Source organism: Calonectris borealis, chromosome 3, assembly GCF_964195595.1.
Source record: "Calonectris borealis chromosome 3, bCalBor7.hap1.2, whole genome shotgun sequence".
Lineage (NCBI taxonomy): Eukaryota > Metazoa > Chordata > Aves > Procellariiformes > Procellariidae > Calonectris > Calonectris borealis.
The window spans coordinates 41916625-41934531 of NC_134314.1; the positions used below are offsets into that span (position 1 = coordinate 41916625).

General features: G+C 43.9%; 1 protein-coding gene across 1 annotated transcript in view; it reads right to left on the minus strand.

Annotated features, from left to right (window-relative positions):
• Positions 1-321: 321 nt before the first annotated feature.
• Positions 322-17907, minus strand: part of LOC142080301 (gamma-aminobutyric acid receptor subunit rho-2) — a 39285-nt gene continuing 21699 nt past the window's right edge. Inside the window, exons 3-9 of the mRNA XM_075145464.1 lie at positions 15951-16018; positions 12155-12378; positions 8979-9061; positions 6718-6858; positions 6324-6476; positions 4059-4255; positions 322-630 (exon numbers count right to left, since the gene is read on the minus strand). Coding sequence (XP_075001565.1) covers positions 322-630; positions 4059-4255; positions 6324-6476; positions 6718-6858; positions 8979-9061; positions 12155-12378; positions 15951-16018 — 1175 coding nt within the window. The remainder of the gene's footprint in view (positions 631-4058; positions 4256-6323; positions 6477-6717; positions 6859-8978; positions 9062-12154; positions 12379-15950; positions 16019-17907) is intronic.

Sequence of the window (17907 nt, forward strand, 5' to 3'; positions counted from 1 at the left end):
CTACCAGCACAGCCAGCCCCAAATGAACATACAGCACCTTTTGGGTGAATGGTGAGCACGTATTTTCAAGTATGAGAAATGACATATGTCATAAAGCAAATGGGAGCTGGCGTGTGGATTGGAAAGCAACCAGCACAGCAGGTTCCTGCATGATGTCTGTGCATGGAGTGGCCCACTGGAGGACGTGTCCTCCCCTTTACCCTCCAAAGAAGCAATAAATAATCAGTTTTCTGGTTTTGCATCCAGATTAGACTGAAAAAGAAACAACAAAAGACAGTTTTGTAAATGTCTTCTGCTTCAGTCACTGCTGTGCCAGCATGCTTAGCTAAAGACAGACCAATATATCAAATTAAAAAATATATAGGTGCCTGGAAATATTAATCTTGAGTATTTATCAATTGCATGAGTGTTCTGAATGATGCGCAAGCCCACATGACCCTTCAGGCCTCTCTTCCTTGATGAATTAGATTCATTGATCATAGCTAAGTGCACAACCATCTTTTCTTGTTTTTCTTCCTCTGGGACCATCTGGTTTCTTGTATATCCTGCCAGGCTGTTGGCATCAGATTCACTGTAGTTTCCATCCAGCATCATAGTTTTCGAATGAGGTATTCCACACATACATGGAAACTAGGAACAAGAACAAGAAATATAGCTGACACTGGAAGAACACATTAGCAACAGAAATGATGCCTTTCTATTAACAGACAGCTTGTAAACTGTTGAGCTTGAAATTTTAGTTGAGATACTGTAAGTTTCTCTTTGAACAAAAAAGTAACTTTTTTTTTGCTTGTGTTCCAAAAGGAGAGACATGGTTTAGCTACACTGCTTGGACAAACAGCTTCAGAAAAGATTAGAAAAATGCTTTAGCAGACATAAAAACCAACCAAAAGGTTTTCTTAGCTAGCTCTGTTCAGCCTTGCTGTCTTAAGATTCTTTATTTTGCAGTCCTTGTGTTTATAAATATTCAAGGACAAGATGCAGTTTTATCTGTGGAAATGGCTTATCCAGTACATGTTATGCAAAAAAAAAAGGGCCAAATTCTGTTTCACAGATACACGTTTTCTTTGTAAATCTGATTTTAAACCAAGGAGAGGACCAGTTAAAAGCCTAATGTAAAATCCCAGCTCTGTTGAAGTTAATGTCAAAACTTGCATTGACTTCAGCAGCACCAGCATGCATCTCACAAGTCTAAAAAATGAATACATGTAGAATTTTGAATAGCAAATACTGTCTTCTACTGTTTAAAATCTGCAGGTTTTCTGTCCCAGCAATATGGATTATATATTTGTGTGCAATGAAAATGGACTCCAAAACCTCCTTTCTGCTAGGAGTTCCTGCCTCTGATTCTCCACAGATTGCTTTCCTTACCCAATAATACTTTGCCCTCAATTCCCTCCTCCACCAACTTTGATGTGTGGGTTTTCCAAGGACTTGTTTTCAAGGATAATTTCAGCTAAAATAACTAAGTATTGGAGCACTCCATGGGTACAGCTGAACATCAGTTGGGTTTTAAGACATATTTTATACTAAGCAAGTGTACCTCAAAAAAAAAAAAAAACACCAAAAAAACACAGGGAAGAATTACATCAGGTTCTTTATCATCAACTGATGACAGGTCCAGGAGATGGTGGGTGGGTAGAAGGGAAAGCGGTTAATGGCAATAAGCTGATTGCTGCAGGACCCAGCAGAGAAAGAAATTTTGCAGATTTACTCTTAGCCCCCAGGTCAAATTACAGTTCCCATGGTTTCGTGTACATGTGATGACAGTCACCCCTATGGACAAGGGAACCTAACGTACTAGAAACCCACCTCCACAGAGTCTTAAATTACACCCATCTTCACGTAGGCACATACATGCAGAAGTATGCTACATAATTTCACCCTGCAGCAATTTTAGTCTATGTCTACACTAATAAATTAGACACTGCCAAAGAGCCTCCCTGGGCACGGGAACTCAGCTGACAATACTATTAGAGTGTCAGAAATGTCTCTGGCCTGAATTTTCTACAGGTCAACAAGCATCAAAAAGTTCCCAGGTACGGTTTGGGAATAAGCATGGGCCACAGACCATTTGCCACAGGCAGTTCACAGCAACCACTCTGATTCTGAGGGAGAGAAGGTTTAGTTTTAGATACTCCATGCCCATCAGCCTTGGTCCCAAGCACATTTAATTTCTTAATGTAGACATAACTTAAAGCTCTTCTCTGGGCAGCCTAACATATTCGTATTAGGATTTTTTTGGGTCTTTCATAGGGGAGCAGCATTGGCTGACAAGATCTACATTTACAATGAGAAACGTCTCTTCAACAGCATTCAACAGCATTCACCTACAGTCTGCCACAATCCCCTCAAATAATACTGCTTATTATCTTTGTTGCCCTTACCACTGCTGAGGATTAATATCGTCACATGCTGAAGACTGGATAGAATGTTTTACCTTGTGTAGTAGAAAGACATTTGCTGAATGTAGAATTCAATGCAGAAGACTCAATAAAGGGCAGATTTGTTATATAAATAACAAGCTATGCCATCCCTGGATGTGGGAAAACGTTCCTGAAAACTTAGCAGAACAGTAACAAACCCTCTCAGGTTCATTTCATCCCTCTGATACAGTTAAAGACAAAGGAGAGAGTTTTTTGCCTTTAAAAAAAAACGCACAGGTTTATTCTAAGCAAGTTGAACCTAGCAAGGATGATTTTTGTTATTTCCTGTGTACTGTCAAGACGCCCTCTTCTTTGGACATGGGAAGTCTGAGCAGGGCTGGCTGAAAGGCCACAGACCACTGCTCACATGCAGCAAGTAAGACACACTTGGCTCGCTGTGCTTGCACAGAGCATTTCTACCTTGTGTTGCAGAGAACTGCTGGGCCCTGCGTGGGGACTAGGATGGGGGTATAGATAAATCAAGATACTCAGGACCTGTTCAAGTAGCTTTCCAGAATCACACTATTGTTGAGAAGGCCTTGGAGAGGGGTAAAATTTTGTCACAGGAGTCCGTTAAATTTATTCCAATCGCTTTTTAAAATGTATCTAACTAAATTTTTTATGAGATGTCAACTAGGAAAGGTACTGGGCTGATAGATGGTCTATTCTGTACTTTAAGCAAGTCATAGGAAGAAGTGCAAGGGGAAGCGAAGGACATGCAAAGCCAACAGAGTAGTTCAGAGAGGGAAATGTCATGGTCAAATCATATGAAAGATGATGTCTGCATTGGCATTTCTGAAAGGCTGATACAAATTTCTCCAGGAGTCAAAGGCAGTAGGTAACCAATGTTACCTGTGAACTAATGTGGGGAGTTCCTAATGGGAAGAAAAAAGCTGTAAAACATGGTGATGTTCTGGGAGTGTGGGAACTGAAAAAATTTGGTCCCAAGCCTTAGTGTTCAAAAGGTGATGGTGTTTCGTTTAATTACAAAGAGGAAGGGCTCACAGGTCTGTGGATAATTCATGCTGGAAGGGACCTCAGGAGGTCTCTAGTCCTATCTCCTGCTCACAGCAGGGCCAGGCTGCTTAGGGCTGTATCTGGGCAGGTCTTGAAAAACTCCAAGGATTCAGGATAAGACCTTTCGTAGCACATTAAAAAGTACAAGCAAAAACTTGGCTGACTGTTGTTTGTGTTTGGTAATGAGGAAAAACTCCACTATTACATCCATTGAATCCAGCTTCCAGAGTAAAGCTGACTGTAGAGGGAGGAAATGGATTTGCTCTGAATAACACCTTTAGGTTAAAAATACAGCAATTGTGGCAGCTGCAGTGAAGTATCAGATTTGATACTTCCCCCTCTTGTCATCCCCACACAGTTCCAGGTTGCAGTCTTCCCCAGTTCAGATCACACCCTCCTCTTCTCTGATGTTTCTATGAAGACCCATGAGACCAACTCCTGTTTTTCTGGTCTTAGCAATTCAGCCTGAGGTAGAGCAGTCTAAACAGATCCAATTAGGCACCCATGGATGTCAGTGTTTTCCCATTTATAGACACAAGCCAGTCAATATAACGACCAGATCAGCTATAAGAAAAAAAGGAATAAATGGATGAACAAAGCGAAAGTTTTTCTCACCCTCTCTCGGAGTTTCCTCTCCTTCCGCTCTTGCACCGTAGTCAGGTAATTCACTGCCGCATATTCCAGCACCGAGAGGAAGACAAACACAAAACTGACCCACAGGTAAATGTCCACTGCTTTGATGTAGGAAACACGAGGCATAGAGGCGTTCACCCCAGTGATGATCGTGGACATGGTCAGCACGGTGGTTATCCCTGGAAAGAACCAAGAGAAATAAATGTTATTGACTGATACAGTCCATAAGGCTTTGTCTCAAGAAAAACAGAAATTATGCTCTACATGATGCTCTAAAAGATGTTAGATATGAAATAAATTTATGATAAGTATCTCTCCTGCCAATGCAGAACTGTTCCACTGCCTGCACTTCTGTGCACATGATGGGTTTAGTTTTGAGGAGCAACGGAGCAGCCATCGTTTTGCTAGGCCCTCCTTAACCTCTAGGGTTTTAACACAGTGCTTAGAGTCGGGTCTGCTAAGACCAGTGGTGACAAGGACTCCTGTTTCCTAGCTGTACCAGGCTGTGTTACCGGCGCTGCCAGAAAGCAACCTAGTATCGACTTTTGGTCACAGCTAAAGAGGATTTGATCTAAACCACTGATCTTAAAAGGGATGTGCAATAATGATAAAATATTTTGCATAAAACAATGCAAAAGAAGGCTTTATGTTTTTACTTCTAAGAATATTTATCTACAGTTCAGGCTGTGGGAATCAAAAAGCTTTGAACAACAACCATTGTATTATATATATAGATGTGTGCATGTGTATGTGTTTATAAACATATATGTATGTATTTATGTTTATATACATATATATGTGAATATGTATATATAGACCCATGTGTATGTGTGTATATATATATTTAGACAGATATAGATAAAATCCTGCAAAATAGTATATACTTTGTTTGAATCGTCATTGAGAGAAAAATATTTACATGTTCCCAAAGCCACTTAAATAGAGAAAACAGCCAAAAAGGATTCGTAGCTACTTCAGCCATTTCGAAACAGTGACACTGTAAACACAGTTACTGTTGTTCACTTTTCATCAGGATCTAATTTTTTTTAAAATACTATCCACTGAACACATTTGCAGTGGAGCAGACTCTCGACTGCCAATTCTCATATGTTTGCTGCAGTGCATAGCTCTCTAAGTGAGACAAACTTGTGGTGCTAAAATACTGGTTTTATGCTTTTAGTATTGGAAGCCTTAGGTACTAACATTCAGAGATTTTTCCTATTTTTGCCTTCCTCTAACCTGTGCATGGAGTGATAAACAAATCGTCTCTTTTTATGCTCAGCTGAAAGAATTTCCTCCAGTCCTGACGTAGACAAAGCTTCTCCTGATTTTAGATGTCCAGAGAGGCAGACTGGTGTCTGCAGGATTTTCAAGCAGCTGCTTCTTCACCTTTCCACTCCCTCAAATGAGACACCCCCACACACCAGAAACATTGGACCCTCAGTGCAAGGCACCCTTGGAAGAGCAGAAACCCAACCTCTGCCTCACCTCGAGGCTGGTGACCTCTCATCCTCAGCACTGCAGACGTGCGAGGAAAGCCACATTCCCTTCACTGCCGCGCTGTTGTCTGAGGCCTGATGTTATGGAGATGCCCTGAGTGTCCCCAGGGGCACACCAGATGGAGGGACACCTAAGTCTGCAGGTGCTGATAGGACTAGATCCCTTGCTCCTTTTCTTTCCCAACTTTGTGAAGATGTGCCACATCCTTGGCACCCTCCAGGCAGCCTGGAGAAAGCCATCGGCCACAGCACCAGTGCCGGCTGGTTGGGAAGACACATACCTGGGCTGGGACACCCGCTGTGGCAGCTGGGACATGGCAGGATCCTGCTCATGAAAGGCACTCATGAAAATTGTAACAACAGAAGCCTTTAACTTCCTGTAGGTGCCTAAACTCCTGTGAAATTCTACCCTCACTGATGGCAATGTGTGTCTCAGAACTGCAGGACTGGACAACAGGGAAAAATCTTGATTCATTGACTCATAAATACTGAAACCTCTCTTCTCTGCCCAACTTTATTTTTAAAACCACACCCCTTTTTGTCCTGAGCCAAGTATAGATCAGGAGGACTGCTTAGTGACGAAGGACTTAAGACAAACTGCAAGTTTTACAGTATATTAATCATCAGATAAAAGAAACATTTGCTTGCCCTGTATCTTTAACCATCAAAATGAACGGTTCCCTTTCCTGCCAAAACTTCCACATTCAAAGATTTTCATGCAGTCATGGCTTGTTGCAGTTGCTCTCACCCAAAGAGACCCTGGCAGGAACTGCTCGGTGATCGATCCAGAAGGACACCCAGGACAACATGACCATGAGGGTGGCGGGGAAGTAGGTTTGGAGCAAGAAGAAGAAGATGTGTCGGTGTAAAGTGAAGTTTATGTAGAGGCGATTGTACCAACCTTTAAGAGAGGAGGAAAGCCAGAATCAGTGAAAACAGCCTGGATGGTAGGCACAGAGAGACAAGATCTTTCTTTTGAGCTTTTATTTCTAAAGGGTAGTAAAAAGAGAAACTGATCTTTCGAAACATGTATTGTCCAGACATGTGGAGACTACATTTCAGTGATGTATAATCCCAAGAGATCTCTCACAAGTAGTTAATACAGCATTAGCTTTAGCAATAGCATTAAATCAGAGCCATACCTGTGCTACTGTAGAAAGCCAGTCTCGATGTAGTATGGAATTTTTGTATCAAAAACTGAGACAAGGAAATCTTTTCGTCAGTTTTCAGAGATTCATTCCCATTTTTCCAATACAGCATCAGATCTTCATCAGTGTAAGCATCTTAGGGAAAGAAGAAACACAATGTGATGTGACTGTAGCTTGGAGGGGAAACAAAAGTTAATAGATCCAGACAAAATTAACAAACACAAAGGCATCTTTGGCATGAAGTAATGCCACAAATAAGTTTGCTAACAATGAGTTAAAAAGCGAATTAAAAAGATCTTGCCATATGATATACCATGACAACAACAACAACAAAAAAATCCAGGTCATCCTGATTCAGGGAAACACATCCTCTTTTTATTCCACACTAATGAAATGACAGCTAGAATGGTACTTTTCTGAGCATCACATATCAAAAATCATAGACAAGTAATTGCTAACTGATAAGAATAACTCAGGAAATAGTCATGGGTAAAATGCCTGAATTTAGAGGAAGGAGGAAACACAGACACCTCAGGCTATCTTCGAATGACAAAAGCAAAAGTGACAGGTGTGATTTGAAGCAGAAGTCTAGAAATATTTGAAGACTGTAAATGAAAAACTTAAAGAATTAGTTAGCACACTAGGGAGCAGGAATGGGGTTACCAAGATGGCCAGGGGGCTGGAGCACATGGCATAAGATGAGAGGCTGGGGAAGCTGGCTTTGTTCAGCTGGAAGAAGAGTTGTGGGGTCCAGCTGCTGCCCTGCTGGGGGTCATACAGGTCTACAGGGATGGAGACAGGCTTTTCTCAGACTCTTCTCTGAGATGCAGAGTGAAAGGACAAGAGGAAAGGGATGCAAGCTGCAGCAAGGGATTTTTTCCAAGCAGGTAAAAGGAAACTTTTTCAGGATGAGGGCTATCAAATACTTCAACAGGTTACACAGAAAAGTTGTGGAGCCACCATTACCTTGGAGATGTTAAAAACCCAACTGGACACAACCCTGAGGAACCCACTCTAAAGCCCCCTGCTCTGAGCAGGGTTTAGAGTAGCTGACCTCAAGACCAACTTAAAACTCTCTTCCGAATGTAAATTACCCTCTGATTCTGCGATTTTGTTGTTTGTAGAGGAAAATTTCAGTTAAATATCTGGGAGGACCTCAAAATTACTAGATGTTAGTCTTGGCACATGCTGGAGAAAGTTTACAGAACAGCCATGAAAATCTGTCCTGGTTTTGTCTGGGATAGGGTTGAACTTCTTCCTAGTGCTGTGTTTTGGATTTAGTATGAGGAGAATGTTGATAACACACTGATGTTTTCAGTTGTTGCTAAGTGCCCTCCTAGTCCAAGGACAGCTCCCGTGCCTACTGACTGAGCTAGGTACACAAGGTGGGAGGGAACATAATCAGGACAGCCAGTCCAGCTGGCTAATGGGGTATTCCATACCATGTGACGTCATGCTCAGTATATGAAGGGTAGGCGTGATCCAGGAAGTACCGGTCGCTACTTGGTTATCGGTCAGTGCAGGTGGTGAGCAATTGCATTGTGCATTACTCATTTTGTATATTTTATCATTATCATTATTATTTTCCCTTTTTCTGTTCTATTAAACTGTCTTTATCTCAACCCACGAGTTTTTCTCACTCTTACCCTCCCGATTCTCTCCCCATCCCGCTGGGGGGACGGGGGGAGTGAGTGAGCGGCTGCGTGGTATTTGGCTGCCTGCCAGGTTAAACCACGACAAAATCTTACTGTTCAAATCAATTTCCCTGCAGAATAACTCCGTCCCAAAGAAGCTGAGCCCAAGCCACAGTGTTTGCAGGATCAGGATTATATCACATGTAAACCACATTGGTGATGAAATTTAGAGAAAATTAATGATCATTATACCCAACTTTTTACTGTGACACTTGAAAGCACCGCCTTCCTATCAGAAGTAATGAACAGAGCAAAACTTCTTCCCCAGATTTCTCATCAGCAAGCTGCTGAGAACCGGTGTATGTTGAACATTTCTGTTGGTGTTTTTTTTGAAAGTGCCACCTACTAAAATTCATACAAGGATGCTTTCCTTGCAAATTCCCCTGTCTTGCAGCATAAGGGCTAGATATACAACACAGTAAGTCAATAGAAAGACTCCCAGTAACCCTGGTGAACTTTTTTTTCGGGCTCTAAAACAGACTGTAATCTGAAATGTGTCCAGTCTATGTGTGTGCAGCCAGCCGTGGAGCATGTCTAGCTAGAAACACAGATACAACATACAGCTTTCCAGCTCCAGAGAACACGTCTGAGAGTCCAGGGGGAAGCGGCTGAAGTCCATGTTACACATTGCTGTCACTGTGATCCTAGAAGTCGAAAATGAGAAAGGTTGGTTTCTATGAGGAGCAATGAAGGGAGAATGTTAACAGAGATAAATCATTTGGCAGCTCTACAGCCAGTAATTATGCATAATGTTAGTATAAAAACCCCAGGAAAATGCCTACCAATTCTCCAAGTCCAAGTGAGATGGATTACGCACAGACACTCCAAAGGAAGCTGTAATTTCAATACCTATCAGGGAACTAAAGAACTATCTTGGACATTACAGTAACACTAATGTCAGTACGGATACTTCCACCATGTTTTATATTCAACTATTTCCCTACAAGACAACAACATAAAATAACTTCACCATTTACATTTGAAGGTTGCCTTATGTCCAGTTTGATTAAGGTTTTCTCATTTTCCCCATTGCTCAGTTCCCTCCATAGTCACTCCAACAATGACCCAAGCCTGTGGAACATGACCAACCTTATTGCAAGCCAGAAAATTCCTCCAGTATATACATTATTAAGGCAAAACCAGTTTTTTTCAGTCCTTGATCAAATTATTTTAATCTGGGGGGTGTATTTCTAGGGCATGGGGTGCAGTGAGATTTGCCTCTGTTACGTTCGTGTCTCAGCTAAAGAGCTGCAGCAATCACAGCTCCTGTTTTTAAGTGAGTCCAGTTGTGCACAACGTTAGGTAACAAGTCTTCCAGCGGGTGACTGAACTTTCTCTTGTGGACAGACTTGCAGTGGAGCACCCCGTTTAGTAGGGGCAAATCAGCTGTGAGTGATTCATCATTTCAGAGGCCAACTTATGTTGGCCGTGACCTTTTTCTAGATTCATTGCAGATGTTGATAAAGAACTTTTCTTCTGTTCAAGGGATTGTGATCCAAATCCTACTCCGACCTACACACTCATCACCCTGAAAAGCACACACTGTTCATTTTGACTATAAAACTAGAGCAGAATTTTGCTGTATGAGCTAAACTTAAAGAAGCTTTTTGTGTATATGCTCCAGAAGGTATATTCTAGCAATGACCTCCCATAGTTGTGTGCAGCATTTAAACATCGCATAACTGAGTCTCATTACAAAGTGCTATTTCTTTCCTCGGGGTTACCTAAACTGCGGCACAACCTGTGGTCATTAATAATTTCTTAGTCAGGGGCAGCACAGAAACTCAGCTCGTCAATAAGATATTCCAACTCCATGCAGATATCTCAAGACATCTTGAGATATCTTGGACGACATTTTCAATGCCACTGGACACCCATGCTTGGGCAGCTGGATCATGTTCTGAGTGTCCTAACCACCACCAGGCCCAAATATCACACAGATTCTTGTTCTCCTTGGATTTTATGAATCAAATTATCCATTTAACTCTTGTGCAGTCAGCTGTGGTTACTCACTTCCTTCTCTCTCATGGGGTAACATTAGAAAGTCACAGAAAACTTTGAGAGTAAAAACTCTGCATGTGGGCAAATGAGCAGACCTGAGCAGAGCTAATGTTTTCCATTAAAAATACTTGTTCCTTCATTTTGGCTGTTGAGCGCTGCTACTAGTGGTGTGATGCTGGCTTCAGCGCATGAGAACTGCGGGACGTGAGCAAGAAACCAAAATTCAGTTACAATCTGTAGAGAAGGTCCCTACCCTCCGCCTGCTCTTCTCCCCTCGATGCTGACCCAAGCTTACATCTAACCTACTTCTTCATTTTCTTTCTCCTTCTCGTCTCTCCTGCTGCATGACACCTTCATCCTCATCCAGTTCTAATAAAATAGACAGTGTCTTTAGGTGCTTAGTTAAGGTGTGAGTAATCAGACCTTTCATGCAATAAATGGCTTTCTTAAATGGGTTTAGAACAGGGGAAGTGTTCCCAAGTGTTTGGTCAAGATGGGATTTTCATCATTAAGACCAGGCAAAATGAAGTGGCCATATGGTGCATACTCTCTTTCTTATACACACACATGTTTCTTTGTGGTTTTAATAATTTGTCCAGAGTTTTTTTAGATAAATTCAGTAGAATTATATTTGGACTATGAAATCAGTGAACTTTAGAGCCCCCTGGTTTGGTGGGATATTGTCCTAGTTGGGACAATATTGCCCACTGCCCAGTTGTCCTACTTGGGACAATACTGCCCACTATGCTCATTCTTCAAAGAGAAATAGCCTCCCGAATCAAACTTTATAAAAAACCTTTCCTTGTTTTTGAAAATTATTTTACCATAGCCGAAGCGAATAAGTTCCAGAAAGATCCTAGAACAGAAATCCTTGTGTTACAAAACAAAGGTCATTGTACACTGAGAGCATGTTTTCTGCCCTGGGGAAATGTTCTTTTGTCTGACCTCTCAAGCTTTTCTCCTCTGGCGGTGTATTTTTCTCTGCATCTCTTTTTGCATTCTTCTGAAGGAAATGAAATCTGCTGGGATGCTGATGCGAGCATCCATAAAGGTGGCCTGGTTAGAAGGGGAAAATTACTGAGCAAAAGAAAATGTCTGCTGAAAAATACTGATTTTTGTGGTATTTTTGGAATCTCTAATAAGGTAGAGAAGTTTAGAGAATAAAGTCTCCATGTCCTTGTGTATTGCAGAATCCTGCAAATCCACAGTCGTGATCCCTGTACACTCGCAGGCCGGGTAACTCTTTAGGTCATGACAGATGTTCCTCAGGATTCTTCCAGCCAACAACAAACCTGCTAGAAAGTCAGGGACTACAGGGTGTCTTTAATGCTGCCATTTCAGCTTCAGTAAATTTAAGCCTTCACATCAACATGCAAACGCCAGCAAAAAAAAAAAAAAAAGTTTTCCTAGACAAACAGGAAGCAAAATAGGGTAATTATAGAGGTTACCATCTGGTATATCAGCAGTTTCCAGTTTAATCACACACTGACCCCAGGACGAACATTTCCGCTCGACTAAGCCCTCCTCTGATTGCAAAGAACTAGGGGAATGCTTCCCCCAGGAGGAGATTATCCTGTTACTGCCCACAGCATGGTTTCTTGGCGCTTCCTGCGAAGCACCTTGTACTGGACATGCTGGAAACAGAGCTGTGCATCAGCGGTGGGAGTAGGAGGATTGGCAGTAGGAGCAAAATTGACAGCGAAGCCCCCAGGAGTGTTCAGGAGCAGCACCGTTACCTCATGCTGTAGAGGACATGACCGTCGGGGAACACTCGCAGCATGATGTTGTCCGTGGTGGTGTCGTGAATGAAGGACCTTTTGGAGTGCACAAAGAAGACGTCAGGGACCCAGATCTTCTTCACCAGCCTGCCGTCGAAGGTCATGCTCTTGTTGGTGGTGCTGGGAAATGAGAGACGCTCATCCTTCCAGTAGTGCCTTAAGTACAGAGTCATAGTGAAATCCTTCACAAAAAAGGAAGAGAACCAGAGAGAGGTCTGTCAATGTTGCTTTCTACACCTAGGAAACACCAGAAAGAAAACTCATTCCTACCAGGTAGATGAAACTACCTCAACTCCTGCTTCTTCCCTAAACCAATGCTCTTTGTGAATAGATTTTCCTGACAGAGTAATTTCAGCCAAAGCAAAACATAAACCCCCAATCAATGTATTACAGTACTCAGTAACGTTCGGTCCTAAAAGGGATATAAATATGCCCCAAGAGAAGCACTGCCCTGCAGAAATTATTCTTCAATCCTGGCAAAATTATCTGAAGGACTATGGTATCAATAGCATGTTTCAAAATTAGCTTAATGGTCAGGCAAAACACTAAGCAATTTAGAAAGAACTAAATTGTTGCAAACAGCAACCAAGTGAGGGAACTGTTTTTCCTACTGTACAAGTGTGTAAATAAAGCTCGTTGTTCTTTTAAGCTCGTTGAGGGGGCAGGAGCTTCAGTCACACGAAGGAAAACATCTGTTTGCTGATCCCAACCAGGCAGCTGCTGCTTTCTGAGCTGAATCTATTCTCTCATGCTGACAGATCAAATACACTTGTTTTCTTTATATTCCCAATTAAGTGAGTGGTTATGGGAGCCGCAGCCGCGAAGCCCGGGCAGGCAGGAACACAGGCTGGGATCTCTTCCTAACCACTCGGCAACTGCTTTCTAAAACCACCACCACCACCACCACCTCGTTTTGCTTTGCCAATGACGAACCATCGGTTTGACTCTCCATTTCAAAGGGCTGCCCTGGCAACAGTCTTGCATTGCCGATAGTTTTTTTGTGAATTTTCAAAGAAGTCTCCAGTGCCAGCCCTCACCTTGCTGCCCTGCACAGGGCAGAGCTGGACGGACACTTCCCTCTCTGACCATGGCAGAGACCTGCCGGAGGGACACTTCTGCTCACCCACCTGCAGGTCCCCACCTTGGCAGACTGGTCCCAGCCTCCATCCCTCCTCCCCCCCGGGACACTGGCCACCTTCCCCTTACAGCTACAGTCCCAAAGAAACTCTTCCAGTGACTGCTGCTACTGGCAGGGCTTAGGTTGCAACCTGGCTGGAGAAGCCAACCTGAGGGGCTGGACGAGGAAAGCATATCAGCTTGACCAGAGCTGGGAAAAAGGAAAGCAAGGAAGAGGCATAATTGAGGATTTCTTAGGAGTCAGTGCCATTTATACCAGAAGGAAAAAAAGGGGTAAAAATGAGCCTGGCGATTCAGGGTCACCAGCCCTGGGCAGCCCTCTGGCCGTGATGCACGAGGAGAGCCAGGCAGCCCGAGGCTGCGGCTGCAGGGTGCCTCTGAGCAGCTCCGTCCTGGGAGCACAGCGGGACAGGGACCCACGTGGCATCAGCCAGGCACCCCCGGCGTGACTTACAGCCACCACAGCGGGGACACAGAGATTGCCTGCGGGGACAGGGCGGGAAGGGCCACACCACTTCCCAGGTGTGTGCCTTTCCCCACCCCACGGGGCAGGAGCCCTCTCCCCTCTCTCCTTCAGCACCCTTCTCTCTCCAAAGAGGCCTCCGATAGCCAATACACAGGGCACCAAGTCCTGCAAACAAGTGGCAGCTGACAACAGCTTCTAAGTACAAAATCCAACTTATGGATGTTTTCTCGTGGCGTGGGTCAAACGAGGCAGTTTGCAATCACTGGTAGCTTGTTCCTTTCTGACCAGCACACGCGCTAGTTACAAACCGAGAAAAGGGGTTCATTTCACCACTCATGAGTAGGAAAATCCCTTAGGAAACAAGTTTTGCCACAAACTGAGAGAACGATAGTACCTGCTGGAGGCACAGCGAAGGAGCATACACAAGTGCCTCACTTTTGGCAGAACATTTCATGTTTGGGCCACGCTCCGGGCAGCCTCGAAAGCATCCCTCGCCAGCGCACACAGCAGCAGCCAGCTTCAGCCTGGTGCTTCTTTGGGGCACCAGATGCCTGTTGGAGCAGCGGTAGGCAAAGGTTACCCGACCGAGGGTACCCAGTTTCCAAGGCCACTAACCCTCCAGAGCAGTTTGAAAGAAGTCCTGCCTGCACTTCGGCCCTGCCTGCAGCTCGGCCCTGCCTGCAGCGGGGAGCCGAGGCGGGCACCCTGGTGCAGGCACAGCCAGCCCAGCTCCCCTGGCCATGCAGACAGCTTACTGCCCGCTCTCCTTTCCACAAACACCCACACTGTGACAAACTGCTGGAAAAACAAACCAGCGTAGCCCAGACTGTCCTGGGAGAACATTCTTCCACCCCAAATACAAATCAGCAACTGCTGTGGGAAGTACTTGTCCTGTGCTGGAAAAATAGGACTGCGGAGCTGCCTGCAGCAAAGGGAGAGAGAGCTGCCCTCAAAGCTTTCGGATGGGCAAGATCTTTGTTGAAATCAGATGCTCCTGACAGAAAGCATTGCAAGTTATTTACTTGCACTAATAAGGTCTTTTTGCTGCTATGACATTATCTTGATATATTAGAGCCCCGAGTCTCCGTGCGAGAGCCATTTCCTGCGCTGAAAGCTCCCTCCACGCGCTTCATTGCACACATCCCCCCAAACCCTCTCTTTCAATATCCAGGCAGGCAAGCTCCCTTCTTTTAATGGAGATGTAATTGCACCACAATAAAAACTGATCAGCCTAAAGCTCTTCCTTTAAGTCTTCATGTCTTGCCTAGACCAGAGAAGGTGCCCAAAAACAGGGAGGAAAGGGCAGAAAGAGGAAGGAATCAAGAAACTTCCTCTTCTCCTCTATGTTCTCCTTTCCACTTCTCTTTCCAGTGTTTTTATTCCATTTTCTATAGTTAAAAATAAAAAAAAAAAACAAACAAAAACAGGAAAATGCTTGTGACCACTCCTACCACTCCTTTAGCTGGGAACACCTTGAAACATGTTGGGGGTTAACAACTGCATGTATTCCTTCCTCTTTTTTAATTAATAAAAAAATAAAGATACTAAATCACTGTTGAACTTGGTGCAAATTTCCTGAACAGCATCATCAGTGATTGAAAGACTATTCCCCCATGCCACATCCCACTTTGGCAGAGGCAGTTCAGGCCCCCCCTGGCAGGTCCCACTCGCACCTCAGTGAGGTAACTCCCAGTGATGAAGAAGCAGGAGCAGCTCCTTCTCGTTTACGTTGCCAACTTAATTTTCTAATGCGTTTCCCAGAATCGTGCATTTAAAACAAATGGACTCAATGGTTCCCTAAGGAAGAAAACTCTTGCAGTAAGTGCAGCTTATGTGAACTTCACCATATACCTTCAAACCTTCGTACACATCTGTTTATGGTTTTGGTTGTGATAGATCCTTCATAGCAGTGATTGTTCTCCCATTTAAGGTCCCTTTTTCCTTCATACTTTTAATCTTTATCTGAAGATACAGAGATAAACCTTTGATGGCCTGGTTTTATCAAGTCTTTAGTTCTGAGTGTCAGTCTTTTTGAATTTGCCAAATGCTGCCATTACTTTCATCTGACCAATAATTTGAAATCCATAGGTTTCAGGTGGGAGGGACTTTTTATGACTAGGAATAATTGAGGCTTAAAAGAGGATTACATACCATGTCAACCTCAGAAATACTGTCCAAGCTTTCAACTTGCACATCCACCCCAACAGGAATTGCAGGGCCTGGAGGAGAATGAGATTTAGATATGTAAATAACTGTTCTTTTATATCCTCTGCATTTAATTAGCACTATAAGGTAGCATGCAAAACATTTCTGAGCTTATGTTATACTTTTTTGTCCATGATTCTTTACGAGGGGGCTGGGGGAAGAGTTAGTGAATAACCATGTAAGGCCCCTTTTGAAACTGAATTATTTTCCCCTAGGCATGCACTGCAATGTTGACACTGCCCAGCTAATCCAGAGCTTGGATGAAACATCTGCATATGTTTTTAAAAGCTGAGCCATCCCATCATAAATTTTAGGCCTTTATGAACAAATTTGGCCCCAAGAACAGGGGACTGAGAAGAAGAAACTGCAAGCAATGAGCTCTTCCTTCTTCTCATTTCTTATCAACACGACAAGCTACATCGAACTCTCAAGAGCCCATCACCATTTTTGTTCATATGACTCATTGATAATGTTAATAGTTTTGCACGGTAGTTTTAAAAACAGCAACCAGAGAATTCACAAAGGGTAAATAAGCAGAAAACATCCCATAATAGATGCCTACTCCTCTATTACTAGAAACCCCGTATCAAAACTTGACTGTAGACTGTTGCTCATTAATGACCAGGACCTCCTCAGGTTACTCAAGTTCCCCGTAGTGTGTCCTCACACAGCTTTTTCCCTTTTCCGGTGCACTGAGGAGGTAAGTGCCTACAGAGACGTGCACACCAGCACCACCCACCAAGGCAGGTGTCGTGATTTAACCTGGCAGCAGCCAAATACCACGCAGCCGCTCACTCACTCCCCCCACCCCCAGCGGGACGAGGAGCGAATCGGAAGGGTAAAAGTAAGAAAAACTCGTGGGCTGAGATAAAGACAGTTTAATAGGGAAAGCAAAAGCCGCGCACGCAAGCAAAGCAAAACAAGGAATTCATTCACCACTTCCCATCAGCAGGCAGGTGTTCAGCCATCGCCAGGAAAGCAGGGCTCCATCACGCGTAACGGTTACTTGGGAAGACACACGCCATCACTCCGAACGCCCCCCCTCCTTCTTCTTCACCCAGCCTTATATGCTGAGCATGACGTCATATGGTATGGAATAGCCTATTGGCCAGCTGGGCCAGCCGCCCTGGCCACACTCCCTCCCAGCCCCCTGCACATCTGGCAGGGCATGGGAAGATGAAAAGTCCTTGACTAGCGTAAACAATACCTAGCAACAACCAAAATATCAGCGTGTCATCAACATTATTCTCACACTACATCCAAAACACAGCACTATACCAGTTAATAGGAAGAAAATCAACTCCATCCCAGCCAAAACCAGGACAGCAGGTCAGCAGGAACTGCTGAGGAACAATCCAGGTGGATCCCCTGTTACCTTGACCTGCCAGTGTGTGGCAGTGGGTCTCACAGGGCTCACGCCCATGTGCGTATCTAGAGCGTATCTCCAGCCTGGGCACTGTCAGCGAGACAGATCGTGGTGAGGGAAGTAGCAGCTCTGCAGACATGTCTGGGACTTGCCCAGCAGATATGAATTTTCCGAGGACCATACTGGCCTCCATGAAGGTTTGCAAAGATTTTTAGCACCTAGATTTTGAACCTGATTAGAGTTGGATGGTATTTAAGAAGCACCATGATTCCTTTGTAGATTCAGACCCATATTTACACAGTGCCATGCACAGCAGGGCCTGCTGCATGCATGTATTTAGCTACAGTAGCATCTTTCTCAAGACTACATCCAAGCTCTGAATACACTGTAAGCCTAATAGGACAGCAGAACTGCTGTTTTGAGAACGCAGAGCACTTTTGCAAGCTGTTATCCATACTGCTTCTGCACCTGCAGCGGCACGCACAGACTCCCACGCATCTTCAGGGCTTTGGAACACAGCTTTACGTTTGCCATTGC